Source organism: Anastrepha obliqua, chromosome 6 (assembly GCF_027943255.1).
Source record: "Anastrepha obliqua isolate idAnaObli1 chromosome 6, idAnaObli1_1.0, whole genome shotgun sequence".
Taxonomy (NCBI): Eukaryota; Metazoa; Arthropoda; class Insecta; order Diptera; family Tephritidae; genus Anastrepha; species Anastrepha obliqua.
Genome location: NC_072897.1, coordinates 24,932,213 through 24,951,759, shown reverse-complemented (window position 1 = coordinate 24,951,759; position 19,547 = coordinate 24,932,213). Strand labels below are relative to the sequence as shown.

At 38.2% G+C, this 19,547-nt stretch overlaps 1 protein-coding gene across 1 annotated transcript; it reads right to left on the bottom strand.

The window, feature by feature from the left end:
- Positions 1-4,541: 4,541 nt before the first annotated feature.
- LOC129250243 (uncharacterized) lies at positions 4,542-6,803 on the bottom strand. Its single transcript, XM_054889879.1, has one exon. It carries the CDS (start codon positions 6,801-6,803, stop codon positions 4,542-4,544), a length of 2,262 nt encoding a protein of 753 aa, XP_054745854.1.
- Between the last annotated feature and the right edge of the window lie 12,744 nt (positions 6,804-19,547).

Here is a 19,547-nt window from a genome sequence, read left to right as displayed (position 1 = left end):
GAAAATTTTCTCGCTTGGTGCCACTGGCAAATTTTTAATTCCATGTATGACGGCCACTTTATCGAGCCTAAAAAAAGCGTCTCCAAAGACATTTTTCCGTCAAAAAACATGTCATTAATTTGTATATATGCTTTTAAAGATTTTCCCCGTTTGATGTAGCATCTCGTGGGAGTGATCTTTAATTTAAAAAATTTACTGACGTTGTTTATAGGAACATATATACATATATATATATCATTATTATGATTGTTATGCTGCTGTGTATTTGGACTAGCGTTTTTATTAGACATTGATATTGTCACTATTTTATATATTATATTTTGTTATTGTTCTCATTTATTTGTTTTAAATCTGTTATTGTTATGCGCGACAGAGCGTTCGCAATATGATTGTTTTTTCCTCTAAGATACTCAACTATAAAATCGTACTCTTCTAAGTCTAGTCTCATTCGAGTTAATTTAGAACTTGGATTTTTCATAGCAAATAGGTAAGAAAGTGGTCTGATCATAACCTTACGAGAAATTTTGTACCGTAGATATAGGGTCTGAAATATGTTATTGCCCAATGTATGGCGGCTTATTCTTTTTCTTAATTCTTGTTCTATAGTCGATTTGTTGCTATTGCTAAATGTTTTCCTTCATACTCCTGAGTTAGTACTGCGCCATAGGCGTTTTTGCTTGCGTCTGTTGTTAAGCAAAACGGTTTTTTAAAATCGGGATATTGCAATAGTGTAGGAATCATTAGTGCCCTTTTTCGAGATTCAAATGCATCATTGCATTCTTTTGTCCATTCGAAGACAACTCCCTTTTTTGACAATTTTGTCAGGGGTCTTGAATATTCTGCGAAGTTTTTAATGAATCTTCGGTAGTAATTGCAAAATGCTACAAATCTTTTTGCACTATCTCCGCCTGTGGGTGCTGGATAATTTTTAATTACAGAGTACTTGTTATCGACTGGAAGTATGCCCTTATTTGTACATTTATGCCCGAGGTAAGTTACTTCGTGCATAAAAAATGAACATTTTTCTGGGTGTAATTTTAGATTATGTTTTCGAAATAAATTGAAAACGTCTTTTAAATTCGAAAGCATATTCTGTTCAGAGCAACCAAGGACTACTAAATCATCCATATACATATAAGAAGGCTTGCTCAGGTTGTAAACCGCTGAAAGCAATCGTCATCATTCTTTGGTATGAATTAGGGGCTATTTTTAGACCATACGGTAATCTAGTGAGTTTGTTCACATGTTTTTCGATCTCCTCCTTGTGTGTGTGGGGTATACGGTAATTTTTTATGTATACCGGTTGTGTGTTTCTACCCGTTAAATTTTGTTTGTAAAAATTATTAGACGTAACTGGTTCGGTGTCTAGCCCAAGAATGTCGCTGTATTCGGAGCAAAGTTTTGTTAACTGTTTTTCATGTGGTTTTGGAAAATTTTTTGTAAATTTTTTAAAAATTTCCGATTTTCGATGTCTGTCATTTGTGCTATCAGTTATTATGTCGTAATCAGAGACATTTTCTGAAAGGATTTCGTTCTGTTTTAAAGAGATTGTGTTGTGAGTGGTATTCATTATACGGATATAACTAGGCATTGTTTGCTTTTATCAGGGTATTTGTTATAAAGGGTGACGGCCGCCGTAGCCGACTGGGTTGGTGTGTGACTACCATTCAGAATTCACAGAGTGAACGTCATCTCGAATCTGAAAACACCAAAATTAGAAAAACATTTTTCTAATAGCGGTCGCCCCTCGGCAGGCAATGGCAAACATCCGAGTGTTTTTCTGCCATGAAAAAGCTCCTCATAAAAATATCTGCCGTTCGGAGTCGGCTTAAAACTGTAGGTCCCTCCATTGGTGGAACAACATCAACACGCACACCACAAATAGGAGGAGGAGCTCGGCCAAACACCCAAAAAGGGTGTACGCGCCAATTATATATATATATATATATATTTGTTATAAAGATACCCGGTTGTGGTTCTTGGTTTGGGACTAGTGTGTCTGCTAGAGAATATGGTAGATTAATTTTGCGTATTACTTCTGACCGTGGTGGTATGGTTATTTCATCGTTATACGCTGTTGATATCGGTATTTCTATGTTATGTGACAAATTATCCGGTCTTAATATTAGGATATCATGGTTTTGTGTAAAGTTCAATATGCAATTGAATTTTTTCATAAAATCCATGCTTATTATGCCATCGCAAGGTATTGGAAAATTGTCATGTATAACGTGAAATTCATGAGGTATTAGGTGGTTTCTGAAATTTAAATCGAAAAATATCATACAAATGGATCTAATTTTGCCTTGTCCTATACCGCTTAAGTTTGTTATTTGTCCAGTATTGATTTTTTGAAAAGTGGATTTATTATATTATATTTTAATAAGGATATATCAGCTCCTGTGTCTACTAATAATGTTATAACTGTATTTGAGTCTGATATTTTGAATTGTACGAAAATACTATAACTAAGATTGAGTGAATATATCTTAGAGGAAATTTCTAGTTTTCCGGATTAATTTCTTCGGACTGAGTACATCTGACATTGTTTGTTATGTTCCGGTTTTGATTTTATCTATTTGGTCTGAAGCGACCTCTATTGCTATTTCCGTAGTTTTGGTTACTATTGCCAAAACTGTTATAGCTGTAGTTGTCATTATATTTTGCTCTATTTTGATTATTTGAGAAATTGTTTCTTCTCTGAAATCTGGCGTTTCTTGGAAATCGATTGTTCGAATTTGGATGCTAAATGGCCAACCCAATTGACTAAACTCCAAAAATTTAAACAAAGAAATTAATTTGAAACAAATCTTTATTTTACAAACTTATGTGCCGATTATGGTTTGAATATTAATGCAGATTACTTAAATCCGAAGTACAAAGCTATGAAATTAAATTACGATTAATTAAATACAAGGTTACAAGTATTGGCCGATACGTTGGTCGCTGATACAAATCGAAAACAAACTGTCTTTCCAAAGTTCTTATGCTAATCCTTTTATAACGATTTTCATACCGCTATTTCCGCTATCGCGAAGACGATGCGACGTGAGCTTTATGTATTTTTTGGTATACATATGTATCTATGTGCATATGATGTTGTTGGCAATGCAGATGTACTAAAATCTGCGCATAGAAATGACGATGAGCAAGTGATAACAACGAAAAGTGTAAATGAGCAAAGAGCGAAATAAATGATGAGAAGAAATTTGAGCGATGAACAAGATAGCGAAATGAAAGGAATAGAGTGAGAACCCAAATTGTGGGTGATGCGAAATTAAGTTTAAAACCTTAACATCCTCCCCCGGTTGGAGTCAACTACTCCAAAATAATCAGCAAATTACACTGGTAATTTGCAAATCTTTGATATTGCTCGTGTTTGTAGACCATTTCTGGGTTTTACTACCACTACACGAACATGACCATCTTCGCCAGGCTTGACTTCAGTGATGCGACCTGTTGTCCACTTAAGTGGAGGTGTATTTTCCAATTTAACTGCACTCTGCCAGAGTCCACGAAAATGTGGAGACCTGGGAGGTATGAACTGCCACTCGATTTCATTCTCCAGGCATGTACGTAGAACCTCTTCTACATGTTCCTTGGTAACGAAAGCGGACAAAAGCTGGCGTATTTCTCGATTGGCACCCACAAAATTGGTAGCATTGTCGGTCACTATTTTGCGACTTTTCCCCCGTCGAGCAATAAATCTCTTTAAGGTACCTATAAATGCTTGTGTGGACAAATTGTGTACAACTTCTAAGTGTACTGCCTTAGTTACAAAACAAATAAATACTGCAATATAAGACTTAACTGGTGAACGGCCGCGAATTCGTTGAGTTATAAGGACAGGTCCACAATAATCCACTCCTGTCACTTCGAACGGGTAAGTTTGCTGGACTCGATCGGCTGGAAGATGCCCCATAATTTGCTCAGCAATAATTGGGTTACTGCGGTAGCATAATATGCAATCGTGAATTACCCTTCTTATAACATGGCGTGCGTTTGTTATCCAGAACTTGTCTCTCAAAACATTTTGAAGCGTTTGGACTCCGGCGTGCAAGTGATGATGATGAAAATGTCGAACTAATGTATTTACAAATGCGTGTAATGATGGAAGTAGAATTGGATGTTTACTGTTAAAAGGCAATAATGAATTTTTAAGTCGCCCTCCAACTCTGAGTAAGTTCTTATGCAAGAATGGCGACAATGAAATTAGCTTTGAGTTGCGATGTTGTTCTCCAATCTCAATGGCGTGAATGTCTTCTGAAAATGAAATATATTGAATGTGTCTGCATATCAATTTTAATGCTTCTTCCATTTCAGGTGCCGATATGTTGATGTAATCATTAACTGATGACTGCTTTCGACATCCACGAATAAATCGATTTACATAAGCAAAAATACTCAGCAATTTCATGTAGCTATTAACGTACTTGTGTTTACTAATGAAGTCAGAAGTTGGAATAGCAATTAATGCAGTTCTTTGGAGCCGCTGATCTGGTAATTCGTTTTGTAATACATGCACTGCTGAAGGCCAATGATCACAGCTCTGTTGGATAAATTCTGGCCCGTGCCACCAAAGTGTACATATTTTGTAAAAGTTCGCTGGCACATGCTCCACGTGATACAATATCAGCGGGATTTTGGTCTGTTGGTACGTGATTCCAGGAAAAGGTTTTCGTTAATTGCTGTATTTTTGCTACCCTGTTGGCCACGAAAACGTTCCATCTCGACTGTTCACCTGCTATCCAAGCAAGCGCAATTGTGCTATCTGACCAGCAGTATACTTTTGCGCCAGGAAGATTGAGTATGTTGTTAACTGCTGGCATCAGTTCTGCGGCCATTAGGGCTGCCCAAAGTTCTAGCCTAGGTAATGTAATCTCTTTCGTTGGTGTCACTCGAGATTTAGCACAGAGTAAGGACGAATGCTCATCATATGCATCACTCCATGCTGCATACACACATGCTCCATATGCTTTAGTGCTTGCATCTGCAAATGCGTGAAGTTTAGTATCGATATCAATATTAGCATACCTGGGTATTTTTAATGTTTGTAAAAGCGGTAATTGTTTATTGAATACCTCCCAATGAACCTTAATCCCGGACGGGACTTCATCATCCCATGGCAACTTCAGCTTCCACAGTTGTTGCATCAAAATTTTGCATGTTACAATCAAAGGATTGAGGAGACCTATCGGATCAAAAAAACTTGACAATTTTGATAGAATTGAACGCTTTGTAGTTTTAACGCAATTATCCGCTACCAAATGCAATAGAAAGCAATCCTCAACTGGTGACCATTTTAACCCTAACGTTTTTACAAACTCAGTGTCATGGAAACGAATTGTCTCTTCTTTGTCTTCCGGTAAAATATCGGCAACAATTTCGGATGCGTTCGATGCAAATTTTCGTAAAGGAAACCCCGCGCACTTCAGTAAGTTTATGGTTTGATTTTTGATTTCGATGACCTCGCCAATACTAGCTGCGCCACTTATTAAATTGTCTACATGGAAATCGCTTAGTGTTACCTTTGATCCGATTGGGTAAGTTTTCGCTTCATCAATTGCCAGCTGTTGAAGGCATTTTACAGCAAGGTACGGTGCGCAACTAGTACCATAAGTAACTGTTTGTAGCTGATATGTGGTAAGTGGTTGTTGAGAGGTAGGGCGCCAGAAAATGCATTGCCATTGGGTATCTCGTTCGTCGACCCAGATTTGCCTATACATTTTGGCACTGTCAGCCATAATGACATATTTGTGTCTTCTGGAACGGGTCAAAATTGTGAATATCGTATCTTGTAGCTGGAGACCAACTCTCAACATATCGTTTAGGCAATATCCATTTGAGGTTTTGCAGGAGGCGTCAAAGACTACCCGCAGCTTAGTAGTCGAGCTATCAAGTTTTGTAACCCCGTGGTGGGGAATATAGTTTAGGCGATTTCTTGGTGAATATTCTAAATTAACTGGAATCATATGCTTCATATTGATATGTTCTTCCATGAATTCATTGTAATCTCTACGAAGGTTTGAGTTTTGATTCAGTTTGGATTCTAACGAAAACATTCTTTTGCCTGCGGTTTCTTCTGAACCACCCAGGTAATGCGGTTCTTCCCGAAATGGAAGGCGAACAATGAACTTGTTGGTAACGGGACACCTGTGAGTAGTAGAACTGAAATGGGATTCACATTCGAGCTCATCCGATGATAGAATCGACGATGACGATGCTGGAATCTTTTCGATCGCCCAAAACCTTTCCAGGAGCTTATCTAAAATGGACTCTGATGTGACTGATGTGAATGCTTTGTATGGAGGTGATGGATCAGCTGCTGATGTTACGTGCGCAGGAATTGCACCTGCAACCACCCAACCAAATTTGGTATTTTGTCTTACTGGACCATTGAGCCGTATTTGGCCCTTACTAAGTATCTCAAAAAATAATCCTGCTCCAATGAGTATGTCAATCTGTCCTGGTATGTTGAATGTCGGATCAGCGATGGAAATGGTATCTGGAATCGAAATGGTTGACTGATCGATGCGACGACTAGGTTGACATGACGTAATGGATGGTATGAGTATTGCATCAATGGTAGCACTATACTCTTCGGTTAGAGATTTAATCGTTATGCAACACAAATGTTGTGCCTTTGCTCTCCTTTGACCTATTCCACTGACGTCAATATCTACGCCCTTTCGAGTTACTCTTAAATGTTGTGCCAATTTCTCCGTGATGAAATGCAGTTGAGATCCGGAATCTAGCAAAGCGCGAGCTTGGATGCTCACTCCCCGAGAATTAAAAACATGCATAATTGCTGTTCCAAGAATAACTTCTGATTGATCGAGACTCACCTTAAGAGCAGATGATGGGAGCAAACCTACTCTCGGTGATATGTTGGTAATGGCTGAATCATTTCGATGTAATGGTGTATGATGTTTTACATTACAGTGTTTACAGAGATGGACTGAAGGACAATCATTCGATTTATGATCTGATCCAAGGCAATTGAAGCACAAGTTCAGTCTTTTCACACAGTTATATCTTGCAAGTGCATCCATTGCACGGAACGTATCGCATTTGAAGGCATTATGATGGGGAACCGCATTGCAAAATTCACACTTTGCTTGTTTGGTAGTCACCATAGCCCATTTTTCGTCACGTTTGTTGTGCCTATGTGTTGTTAGCTGAGTTCTTGGTATGAGTGTTTTAGGCTGCCCGGCTTCCAAAATGTCTGCAATTTGACAACGACGTTCTAAGACTTTTGCTAAGTCCTCCCAAGTGGGCAGTTGAAAACTTATGGCAGTTGATCGTTGATCAAACAATTGGTAACCTCTTCCTCCCACTTGGCCTTCGTGTCTGTATTGAGTTTTGAGGATACCAGATGCAAGAGTATGCCATCTGACACTTGCTGATTTGAAGCTAGTGATTGCACAGATCGTAAATTGGTATTGACGACGTCTATGAACGCCCTCATAGATGATGCATTCCGCCTTGTTTCTCCCTGTACTTCAAAAATAAGTTGGATATGAGCATGGAAATTTAGCCGCTTGTTTCCATATCTAGACCGTAAAAGATCCAGCGCTTTGATATAATTTTCATCGGTCGCCTCAAACGATTGTATTAGGTACTGAAACTTCTCGATGTTTGCTAATTGGCTGTTGTTGTAAACGAGCGCTAAAACATGTTATACAAATCCATCCAATTTCGATGATCACCACTGAATTTCATGAGTTGAAGTTTTGGAAGGTTGACTCGATGTGACGGAGATGCAATCGCTGTGCTGTTGAATATAGTTTCTCGGCGTGCGGGGTTAAGCACATTTATGCGCCGATGTCGTTGATTGAGTTCTTCATCGTTCATTAGCTCCAATTCTGATTGTAGATGGTGAAATGATTCGTACTGACGTTCCAGTACCGATAATTTTGCCTTGAGCTCGTGCACGGGAATACTGCTAAGATGCGGAAGTATGCGTTCGATATTGATTCCATCCAGAATTTGTTGACGCTGTTTGACCTTGATGTGGTACTCATTTTGCGTTTTCAAATGAGCAGACGCATCATTAGCCTGAGACCACACGGATTGGGAAGTTCGTGGTGTTCCCGCCTCATGATGCACCGAATTGCTTTCTCTAAAGGGGGTTGTTGATGGTGGTGACGTATCCGCAGGTATATTGTGAGGCTCCATTTCCAATACTTGCATGTGATGATTAAAACTTAAGTCAATTGGTTGACAACGATGACGATGGCCAGCTCTTCAAATCCGGCTCGAAGGACCAATTTATGGATGCTAAATGGCCAACCCAATTGACTAAACTCCAAAAATTGAAACAAAGAAATTAATTTGAAACAAATCTTTATTTTACGAACTTATGTGCCGATTATGGTTTGAATATTAATGCAGATTACTTAAATCCGATGTACAAAGCGATGAAATTAAATAACGATTAATTAAATACAAGGTTACAAGTATTGGCCAATACGTTGGCCGCTGATACAAATCGAAAACAAACTGTCTTTCCAAAGTTCTTATGCTAATCCTTTTATAACCATTTTCATCACCGCTATTCCTTTGTTGATGCTAGGTGGAGGGCAAATCACGCGAAGACGATGCGACGTGAGCTTTATGTATTTTTTGGTATACATATGTATCTATGTGCATATGATGTTGTTGGCAATGCAGATGTACTAAAATCTGCGCATAGAAATGACGATGAGCAAGTGATAACAACGAAAAGTGTAAAAGAGCAAAGAGCGAAATAAATGATGAGAAGAAATTTGAGCGATGAACAAGATAGCGAAATGAAACGAATAGGGTGAGAGCCCAAATTGTGGGTGATGCGAAATTAAGTTTAAAACCTTAACAGAATTATTAAATGGTCTTTGGCCAAAATGTAATATTGTATTTTGTTGACCAGTAGTTTCGATACAACTTCCTATAAATTTACTTATTGCCTCATTCATGTTATTGAATTGACCTGCTTCCATAATCAATTTCACTTTTCCAAGGCTGCAAATTTTGGTCATTGCTTTTACGGCTATTTGAGTAGAATATCTGCTGGCTAATTCAGTAGATAATCCATCCGTAATATAAGCATTTTCTAACGATTTTGTAAGAGTCTCGATCTCGTTACAGTAATTGTTAGCTGACTTAGTGTTTTGCCTCTTATTCATTATTTTGGCCGATATTACTTCAACAGATTCACCTTCAACTGTTTAAGTGTGGCAATAACTGCTGCAATAGTGTTTTCCGCTGTAATAAGGTTTCTCGCGTTTCCTTTTAACTTTGTTTTAATAAGTGATATAGCTGTGGTTTCGTGTTCACCTTTTATTGTATCTAGAAGGGCTAGAGCATCTAGAAATGAACGTAAATTTTCTGGCTTACCGTCGAAATCAGTCAGTAGCCTGTGTTTAGAAATTCTACTATGTTTTGTGTCATTTCGACTTCTTGATCAGAATCTATGTCTGTATCGGAATCTGTTGTTTCTTCTGAAGCTGCTTCTCATGCGGTCGTTAACAAAATTTCGTTGAAGTTAAGTGTTATTGGTTCACTTAGTGAATGAGATATATCTTGTTTAATGTTATACTTGGCTATTATTTTTATTAATAAGTCTCTTAATTGCCAAAATAAGTCACGTGTTTCTTTTTGATGTATATTAGTAAATTGGCTATAATTCTCTTGGACAATTTTTCGAATTGATTCTAATGTATTAACTAGATTTTCTAAATGTTTTCTAACTGTATCTGGCTTAATATAATATATCTATTTTGACTTATGAATTTATATGCTTTTTTAAAGTTGTCCCTTTCAAAATGTAATTTTTTTTGTATTATTAACCATTTGTCCATCTGTTAAGTGTTTTTTTTTCTAAAAAAATATTATAGTTTTTAGACTGGTTCTAAATTGTTTGCTATGCTATTATATTATTGTATTTTTTCTTTAAGCACATGTTGTGCATTCTATAAATTTTTATGCAAATGTTTGCAGTCACTAAAGCTACCATTATAATTAATAAAATTGTGATTATTTCTAAGTCCGGTGAAGTAACGTCTACCTTGTTAATAACGTTTGCTGTTGAGTCTACCGTCTTTACATCCAAAAGTCCCATATTTGGATATATCTTTAAAATTAGTATTGGAATGTCCAGAATAAAAAATTTTGCTATAGTGTTACCTACTATTTAGAAATGTTTAGTCAAATTTTACCCATATATAAATTATTATGGAGAGCCTTATATAATTATATAAACAATTTAATTAAAAACAATTTTTATTCATTATTTTATATTTAATTTATTTTAAAAACATTTTGTGTAATACTTTTATAGAAAAAAAAAATTATGGATATATTTATTATTAGCTTTACAAAATGTCAAAAGTTTTAATTTTGTATATATTACAATTTTTGTTTTTTTTAAATTGTTTCCATATTAATAGGAAAAAAAAAATTTGTTGGAAAATTATTTTTGTCTCGAGCGGTTAACGCTTACAGACTCTAACTGTCTGCATTCAATCATGCACAGTGTTTTATTTAAAAGATATACATTTACTTGATTTGTTTTCTCTGCTGGAGCAGGAATTCTAGTTGGGTTACGCGCTCCCAGATTGCGCTAGATTTCTCCCAGGATGGTGGTGGTTGCTGGTTTACCTCCCTGATGAGTAAGCTTATTTCCCTCTTTAGTCTGGTGGTGTAGCCTCCTCTTCTTTTTGGTTTGCTCACCTTTGGGATGGAAAATTCTGTTTGTTTTTTTCTTAAGGCCGTTCCGTCTTCTGTATTCCTCCAAGGAGATTGGTTGCGGCCCTGGAGCTGGGTTGGACATCTATTTTTCTTCTGGTTGTATTGGCTTAACCATGTTCTTCCTTCCGTAGCTGACGGATCGTTTTGGCTGATCACGTCAGGACTTAAGAGTTTGTGAATTTTTGGTGCTTTTTAGGGCACTTGCAAATATATTGCAATTTTGGTGCAGATATGGTAAGCACTCATGCAACGTTTTGCACTTTGGTTGTGCAAGAAACTTGCATTTAACAGCTTAGCAAAATCTATGCTCAAACTGGCAGGATCGCCATGTAATAAATAAAAGACGATTTTCTGTTTGATAACCAATGCTGGATAACCGGCAGGTTGTATTGTCAAATATTTATTAATTGATCATTAAGGTATGGTCGAGTTTTTATACTTAGTTTACTTATTTCTACATATTCTATAACACATGTTTAGCAACAAAGAGAAATATAATTTGATTCCAATGAGTGTGCGGACAAACAATTTAGGCACATGCCGAAAAATGCTTGTTGTCAGCTTGTGCAGCTCATGCAATGAACCTTTGAAATATGAAGCATGCAATAATTAAATTAAAAACAACTGAGTATACTACGATAGGCATGCTCAACTTATAATCATACTACAATGTTGTATAGTTATTTAAGGTAGGTATTGAAACTTTAAACGTGTTTTTTTCAAAACGGCATTTTTCAAGTCGGTGTACACGATATCTCGAAAACGGCTTGGTTGATCGGTCAACCGTTTTAACTCAATCTTTAAAGACACATTTTCTAGTAATTAATCGTTCCTTTTGTAAATCTGATACTTATTTTCCATTTTATAATCAATTTACGGCCAAATTTTAACGTAAAAATCGAAATCATTTCTTTTAAAAGCTGCCATTTTGTGAAAATTCACTATTTTGATTAGCCGAACGATTAATTACTAGATAATCTAATATTTTAACAAAATTTGTTTGGTTTTTTGATTTCAGATAATCCAGATAACAACTTCTTCTGATATAACAACTTTTAGCCGATTTCCCTGACCCACCATAGGGAAATATCATTACCTCTAACAGAAAAACATTTATCACCAATATATTAAAAAATAATAATATGTTACATAAAAATAATAAAGCAATATATTATCATAGGCGATACAATACTTACACCTTCAACGATGAAAATTTAGTTTATAACATTGATCAATTTATAGCCAAATAAATTATAGAAGTTTAATATAGTTTTACTTGCTCCTCAAGAGTGTTAGATATATTTATGTTGGTTCCTCACCTTTGTTAGCTATTTCTATACTACTTTGAAGAACATAAGTGATCACCTTTGTCGTTTATATCCGCACAACCCCAAACCATATGGTGTTCGTTTGCGTCGGTTCTTACCACCAAGGAGGCATGCTTCTGTCATTTGCTTCTACCAACTTTTGCAGCTCTCTCGGTGGTATTTCTTCTTCATGAGGCATGTAGCCAGACTCAAAAAGTAGTGTCTCATCTTTGCAGCCTTTCACCGCCACAACAGTAAGATCGTCTGTGGAGAGACTATAATCAAGATAAGAATGTATACTTTTTTCACCAGTATCGCTGTTCATACCCTATTCGTTAGATTCGGGATATAGGTGTTGTAGTTTTTTGACTCTGGCCGGGTAACATAACCGAAGCTATCCATGGTTCCTGGACTAGAGCCACATCGCAGCCGACTCCCTCTATGTTGATCAGGAGCTCTGCCGAAGCGTGTTTACTTTTCTAGAGGTTTCTGTGAATCACCTTCAATGTTTTATTCCCGTACCTTCGCGGGGTTGGATACTTCCTCCAGCTCACCCTTCTCCACTTCCTGTAAATTCAGGGAGGCTTCCAAAATCTCTTCTATACCGAGATCCTTTTCCAGCTCCTCTGTCTCGAGCGATTGCCGTCAGTCGGGTTGCGCTTTTTGAGGTGAAGGTACACGCAACTAACTCCCCACGCCATCCTCCCGAATCGTGCGTATAAAAGGTGACTTGTTGATTTGGAGAATATAGTTCTGGCCTCCATCAGCAGTTGTTCGTTTTCATTTATCCAGTATCCAAGGTATTTATAATTCGACATACGTTCCGCAATTTCATTTCATATTGTCAGTATTTCGTTATTATCCGAATGTTTTCTGAACACTATCATGAACTTGATTTTAGCAACATTGACTTTAAGCCCATACCTTTCCCTGTAGGTGGTGCTTTTTTTAATAATACTTGTAAATCGTTTATATTATCTGTAACTAGCTTTAACCCGCGGCCCCGATCGCGTAGGAATAGTTTTGAGGGATTTAGGATATGTATATAAAAGAATTACAAACAATAATTTCGTAGAAAATATTTTTTTATTATTAACTTTAATATTGCAATACCCGGCATCCTTTGCTATGCCTCGTTGAATAAAATCAAAACAACCAATCAGAAAAATATCAAGAAAAATTATTTTTATTAATTTTTTATCTCAAACAGTTTTTGAACTTTGCATTTGGGTCATAGTTGAACAGCTTATGCGGATTACGAAGTCTAGAGGGTGCTATAAATAGTGGGAAATAGGAAAAACTAAGATTTTTTAGATTCAATTTAAGTAAATATTCGATTATTAGTGACGAATGAGAGTGGTGGTGCGGCCTGGAGGCTGTGGGAAGGGAGTTCTATCATAAAAACATGCCTATAACCTTCATTGGGTGAAAATATGAATGTATACAAATTTTTACGTCATTTGGTGTTGTTGTTTCGTAGTGATGCGCGGACGCGGATGGCGGCCGCCGTGGCCGAATGGGTTGGTGCGTGACTACCATTCGGAATTTAGAGAGAGAACGTCGGTTCGAATCTCGGTTAAAGATCAAAATTAAGAAAAAGTTTTTTCTAATAGCGGTCGCCCCTCGGCAGGCAATAGCAAACCTCCGAGTGTATTTCTGCCATGGAAAAGCTCCTCAAAAAAAATATCTGCCATTCGGAGTCGGCCTGAAACTGTAGGTCCCTACATTTGTGGAACAACATCAAGACGCACACCACAAATAGCAGGAACACCCAAGCTCGGTCAAACACCCAAAAAGGGCCAAACACGCCGAAGATATATATATACCATACAATGTAGTTTCGTCGGAGTATCTTATGTTATAAATATTTAGTCCATTGACTTCAATGCCTTCCTGAGAGAGAGCTTCCCTTAAAAGTCCTTCCTCGTAAATATTGAAGAGGAGGGGCAATAAGATATATCCTTATCTGACAGCTTGTGGAATTTCACTAATCGTTATATGGAAACCAGTAAGATCAATTTTGTCTTGGTGGTTTATGGAACGACGGCTGCTGTGAGGAAGGTTCCGGACATAGTTTTCCCAAAAAGTTTTTTCTCGTTTGCTTTTATTATAATTTCATTTTGACCATTAAGTAAAAAGGTGTTATATTTTGGGACAAACTCCGCAAGTAATCTTAAGTAATTTATGAAGATTGAAATCGTCGTAAAGAGCTTATATATAAAAATGAATGTTTGTCTGTATGTCATCAATGGGCTCAAAAACTACTGGACCGATTATTATAAAAATTGGCATAAATATAGTATGTATTTTTCTACGGAGAAGATTTGTAGAATCTGCTCATTGAAGCCACTCGCCACCAGGTGGCGCTGCAGAGTAGCAACTTCTTCAATTCATGTCTTCAACGTTCAACCGATTGTCGTAATAATTAGTATGACTATGTATTTTTACACAGAGAAAACGACTATGACATGTTCATAGATGTAACATAGATTTTGATTGAAGACATGTGATTGACAGTTACTAACAAGGCATTGGTGCAACTGGGAATGCCTGCTTCAAACCGACCTACAAACAACCTTTTCGATCGTGATTTGCAACGAGAAATACACTATGATTCTCATGAACGGGGGACATTCGTTAAAACAAATCTCCCGCAGTTGATTCCAGAACAACGCATTGCGTTTGACAGAATTATGCCTGCAATCACAGAACAAAGCGGTGGACTGTTTTTCATAGATGCGCCTGGTGGTACAGGCATGACTTTTCTTCTTTCACTAATTTTGACAACTATACGATCACAAAATAATATTGCACTGGCTATTGCGTCATCTGGAATTGCGGCAACTCTTTTGGATGGTGGTCGAATAGCGCATTAAGCATTAAAACGTCCGTTGAATTTGCAAAACACTGAGGCATGCAACATCAGCAAAAACTCCGGAATGGGAAAAGTACTCCAAACGTGTCAAATTATCATATGGGACGAATGTACAATGTCTTACAAGAAAGCATTGGAAGTGCTTGATCCTACACTGCGAGATGTGAGAGGAAACTGACGGATCTTCGGTGGCGCACTCATTTCATTTTCTGGTGATTTTCGGCAAACACTGCCACGTTCAACACCCATTGATGAACTTCATGCATGTCATCAGTTCTATGGCGTCATTTACAGAAATTGACTTTGAAAACTAGCATGCGTGTACAACTACAACGGGATGCATCGGCTGGAAATTTTGCAAAAGAATTACTGGATATTAGAAATGGGCGAAAGGAAATTGATAAATCTACACAATGTATCACCCTGCCAGCAAATTTCTGTAAGATCACAGAAAGCATCGACGAATTGGTGCAAAAAGTTTTCCCAAACATTGCACAAAACTACAAAAACCCTCAGTGGCTCAGTACACGTGCTATATTAGCAGCTAAAAACATCGATGTCAATACCACCAACTTCACCATTCAGCATGGAATACCCAGTGAAATGACAACATATAAGTCCATCGATACTGTGGAGAATCAAGTCGAGGCAGTCAACTATCCAACGGAATTCTTGAATTTGCTTGATTTGCCAGGCATGCCGCCGCACGTTCTTACATTGAAAATTGGCGCACCCATCATTCTTCTTCGAGACATACTATAAATCCACCACGACTTTGCAACGGAACCAGACTCTCAGTCAAGAAAATGATGAACAATGTTATCGAGGCAACAATTTTGACTAGAAAATTCAAAGCTGAAGACGTACTGTTGCCACGTATCCCAATGATACCGACAGATATGCCATTCGAATTCAAACGTTTACAGTTCCCGATGTGACTCGCTTTCGCAATGACTATTAAAAAGCACATGGACAATCGTTACAAGTATGGGGATTAAATTTGGAGAATGCTTTTCACATGCACAGCTGTGGCTTGCTCACGTGGCGGAAAACCTTATGATTTATTCGTCTACGAACCAGATGGAAAAACAAGAAATATTGTGTATCCCACAGCACTTCAATAAACATTGAATTGAAACTAAACTTTGTTATGTCACAAATAAACGAAATCAATAAAATTGTTTAGAATGAATTGAATATTTGTGTACTGATTTTTCTTAAAAGTTATTTTTCCTAAATTTATTTTAGTTGATGGCGTAGCAACGCGCGCCCGTTACTGCTAGTTTCATATGTATTTATATGGTATGTATACGAGTATTATTGGCGTCTACACCATTTTTTGGGTGTTTGGCCGAGCTATTCCTCCTATCATGACGTTGTTCCACAAATGGAGGGACCTACAGTTTTAAGCCGACCCCGCAGGCAACTATTATTTATGAGGAGCTTTTTCATGGCAGAAATACAATCGGGGTTTTGCTATTCCCTGCCGAGGGGCGACCGCTATTAGAAAAACCTCTTTTTATTCTTTAGGTGTTTCGCGGAGATTCGAACATACGTATTCCGAATGGTAGTCACACACCAACCCATTCAGCTACGGCAGCCGCATTGTATTTTCTTCTTCTTCGTAATTGGCATGATACTCACTTACGCGATTTTGGGCGAGTTTAACAAAGCGCGCCAGTCGTTTTTTCTCGTGCTAACCGGCGCCAGGTGGGCATGCCAAGTGAAGACAAGTCTTTCTCCACGTGATCTTTCTAACGCTTCCTCTTCCTCTACTACCACCAGCTGGTACAACATCGAATACTTTCAGATCTGGAAAGCTTGTATCCATTCGGACGGCATGACCCAGCCAACGTAGATCGGTGGTTCTTTATTTGTCGCGCTATGTCTATGTCATCGTAAAGCTCATACAGCTCATCGTTCCATCGTCTGCGATATTCGCCGTTACCAACGTGCAAAGGTCCAAAAATCTTACGCAGAATCTTTCTCTCAAACACTCCAAGCGTCGCTTCATCGGATGTTGTCATCATCCAAGCTTCTGCGCCATACGTTAGGACAGTCATGATGAGAGCCTTGTAGAGAGTTAGGTTTGTTCGTCGAGAGAGGATTTTATTGCTCAGTTACCTATTTAGTCCAAAGTAGCACTTGTTGGCAAAAGAGACTCCACGTTGGATTTCCAGGCTGACATTTTTATCGGTATTAATGCTGGTTCCTTAATAAACGAAGTGTTTACAACCTCAAAATCATAACTGTCAACAGTGATTTAGATGTCGCTACGCGAGTGCGCCGTCTATTTGTTTGATGATAGGAGGTACTTCGTTTTGTCCTCGTTCACCACCAGACCCATTTGCTTTGCCTCTCTATCCAATTTGGAAAAGGATGATGGATAAAGCCGATAATGTTAATATCATCGGCATATCCCAACATTTGTACGCTCTTATAAAAAATTGTGGCTGAGCGATTAAATTCTGCGGCTCGTACGATCCCTTCTAACATCAGGTTAAAGAAGCGAGTAATCTTGTCTGAAACCTCGTTTGATATCTGTTTCGAGGAGGAGCTGTTTTGCACCACCTATGTATGCAATTAATTTCAATTAAAAAATAAGCGCTAGAATGATTTACAACTTTGTTGTTGCATGGTCGCGGTAGAAGTGAGTTTTTAAGTTGTCACAATATAAATTTAGGCTACACTTATGTATGTTGGTACATACTCGTATATATGTATATAAGAATGAAATAAGAAGGAAATACGAAGAATTTTAGTTCATTGAGAGAATTACAGTTGTAGTTATGATCACGCCATTTAGTGATGCGAATATCGAAAATACCAATTAGTGCTGCTGCGAACATCCTCTCCCCGTTGGAAGGTGTAAGTTTCCAACCGCTTCAGTTTCAATAGGGAGCACAGCAATTTTTCCCACAGCTCGCTTGACTAATCCATTGGCAGTGCGGATGATGGCGATACGAGCCACACCATCGGCACCGCGAATTAAACTCTCCACGCGTCCTAGTCGCCATTTTAGTGGTGGAAGGTTTTCTTCTTTCAAAATGACCATATTTCCAACTTGAACAATCCCAGTTGATTTTCGCCACTTAACTCGTTCTTGCAGCAGTGAGAGATAAGAACTGCTCCACCTTTTCCAAAATACCTGCTGCATATGACAAACACGATACCATCGGCTTAAGCGACTGATATCGAGGCCGGTTACGTCTGGTTCAACGACAGATGTAAATGGCGCCCCTATGAGAAAATTAAGGGGCGTGAGCACGTTGAAATTATCCGGATTGTCTGAATTAGACAAAGTGGACGAGAGTTAACTATTGCTCCGATTTCACATACAAGAGTACGAAGCTCTTCAAATGTCAGGATTGAGAGGCCAACAGTGCGGAGAAAGTGAAATTTGGCTGATTTAACAGCCGCCTCCCATAATCCACCAAAATGTGGTGAACGAGGCGGAATAAATTTCCAAGAGATGCCTTCCAAGTTGCATTGATTAGTGACTTCAGTGTTATGGGAATTGCTTGAGAACAATTGACTTAACTCTTGCAACTCGTTTTTAGCGCCAACGAAGTTCGTTGCATTGTCTGACCAAATGGTGTGCGGTGGTGAGCTGGTAAGCTCCAGATGACAAGCCTTCGTGCTGGAGAAGACAAAAACGCATATGTAGCATTTAATGGGTGGCCTGGTGCGAACTTCCGACTTGTAGTAAAATGGTCCACAATAGTCGATGCCAGTGGTGAAAAATGTTCTGTTAGCCTGAACCCTGTCGGCTGGAAGGCTTCCCATGGTATGCTCATAGATGATTGGTTTCAAATGGAAACAACGCATTTACTTATAACGCTAGCAACAGTCTTGCGACCGCCAATTGGCAAATATTTCTGCCGAATTGAAGCCAGTACGCTCTGCGGTACAGCGTGTAGATATTTGCGATGAAAGTGGTCAATTATTGCGTTTGTGACCGGATGATGTTTTGGCAACAAAGGTGGATGCTTTTCTTCAAAGTCCAATAAAGAATTTTGCAGACGTCCTCCAACACGAAGAAGCCCCAATTAGTCGATAAATGGATTTAATGAGTGTAGCTTACTTAACGAATTAAGTTTCTTGTCAAATCTTAGCGCCTTGAGCTCAGCTGCAAAATGAATTTGTTGAATGTTAGGGATTAGCAAATGTGTACCCATTTTAATATTCAGCGGAGTCAACGGTTCGCCATCAACGCGAGTACAGTGCGGTTGGCAAAAATAGTAAATGTAGGCAAAGATGCACTGCAACCTTTCAAAGGAGTTGTGGTACTTGCAATCGAGCGTTATGTCTCGTAGTTGAGAGGCAACTAAGACTTTACGTCGCCGTTCGGGTAAATCAGTTAACAAATCCAGGAAATTAGGCCAATCCGATTGCCTTCTTTACAAAAATTGTGGACCACTTCTCCAAAGTTCAGAATTTAGTAATTCTTTTGGAGAGCACCCCCTCGAAAGAATGTCTGCCGGATTCAAAGAAGTAGGCACATGATGCCAAGTCATACCTTTGGTTAGTGTTTGTATCTGGCTAACTCTATTTGACACAAAAATGTTAAAATTTGATGGTTGTTCGCGAAGCCATGATAGAGTGACCATTGAGTCTGACCAGCAGTGAACGGTGTG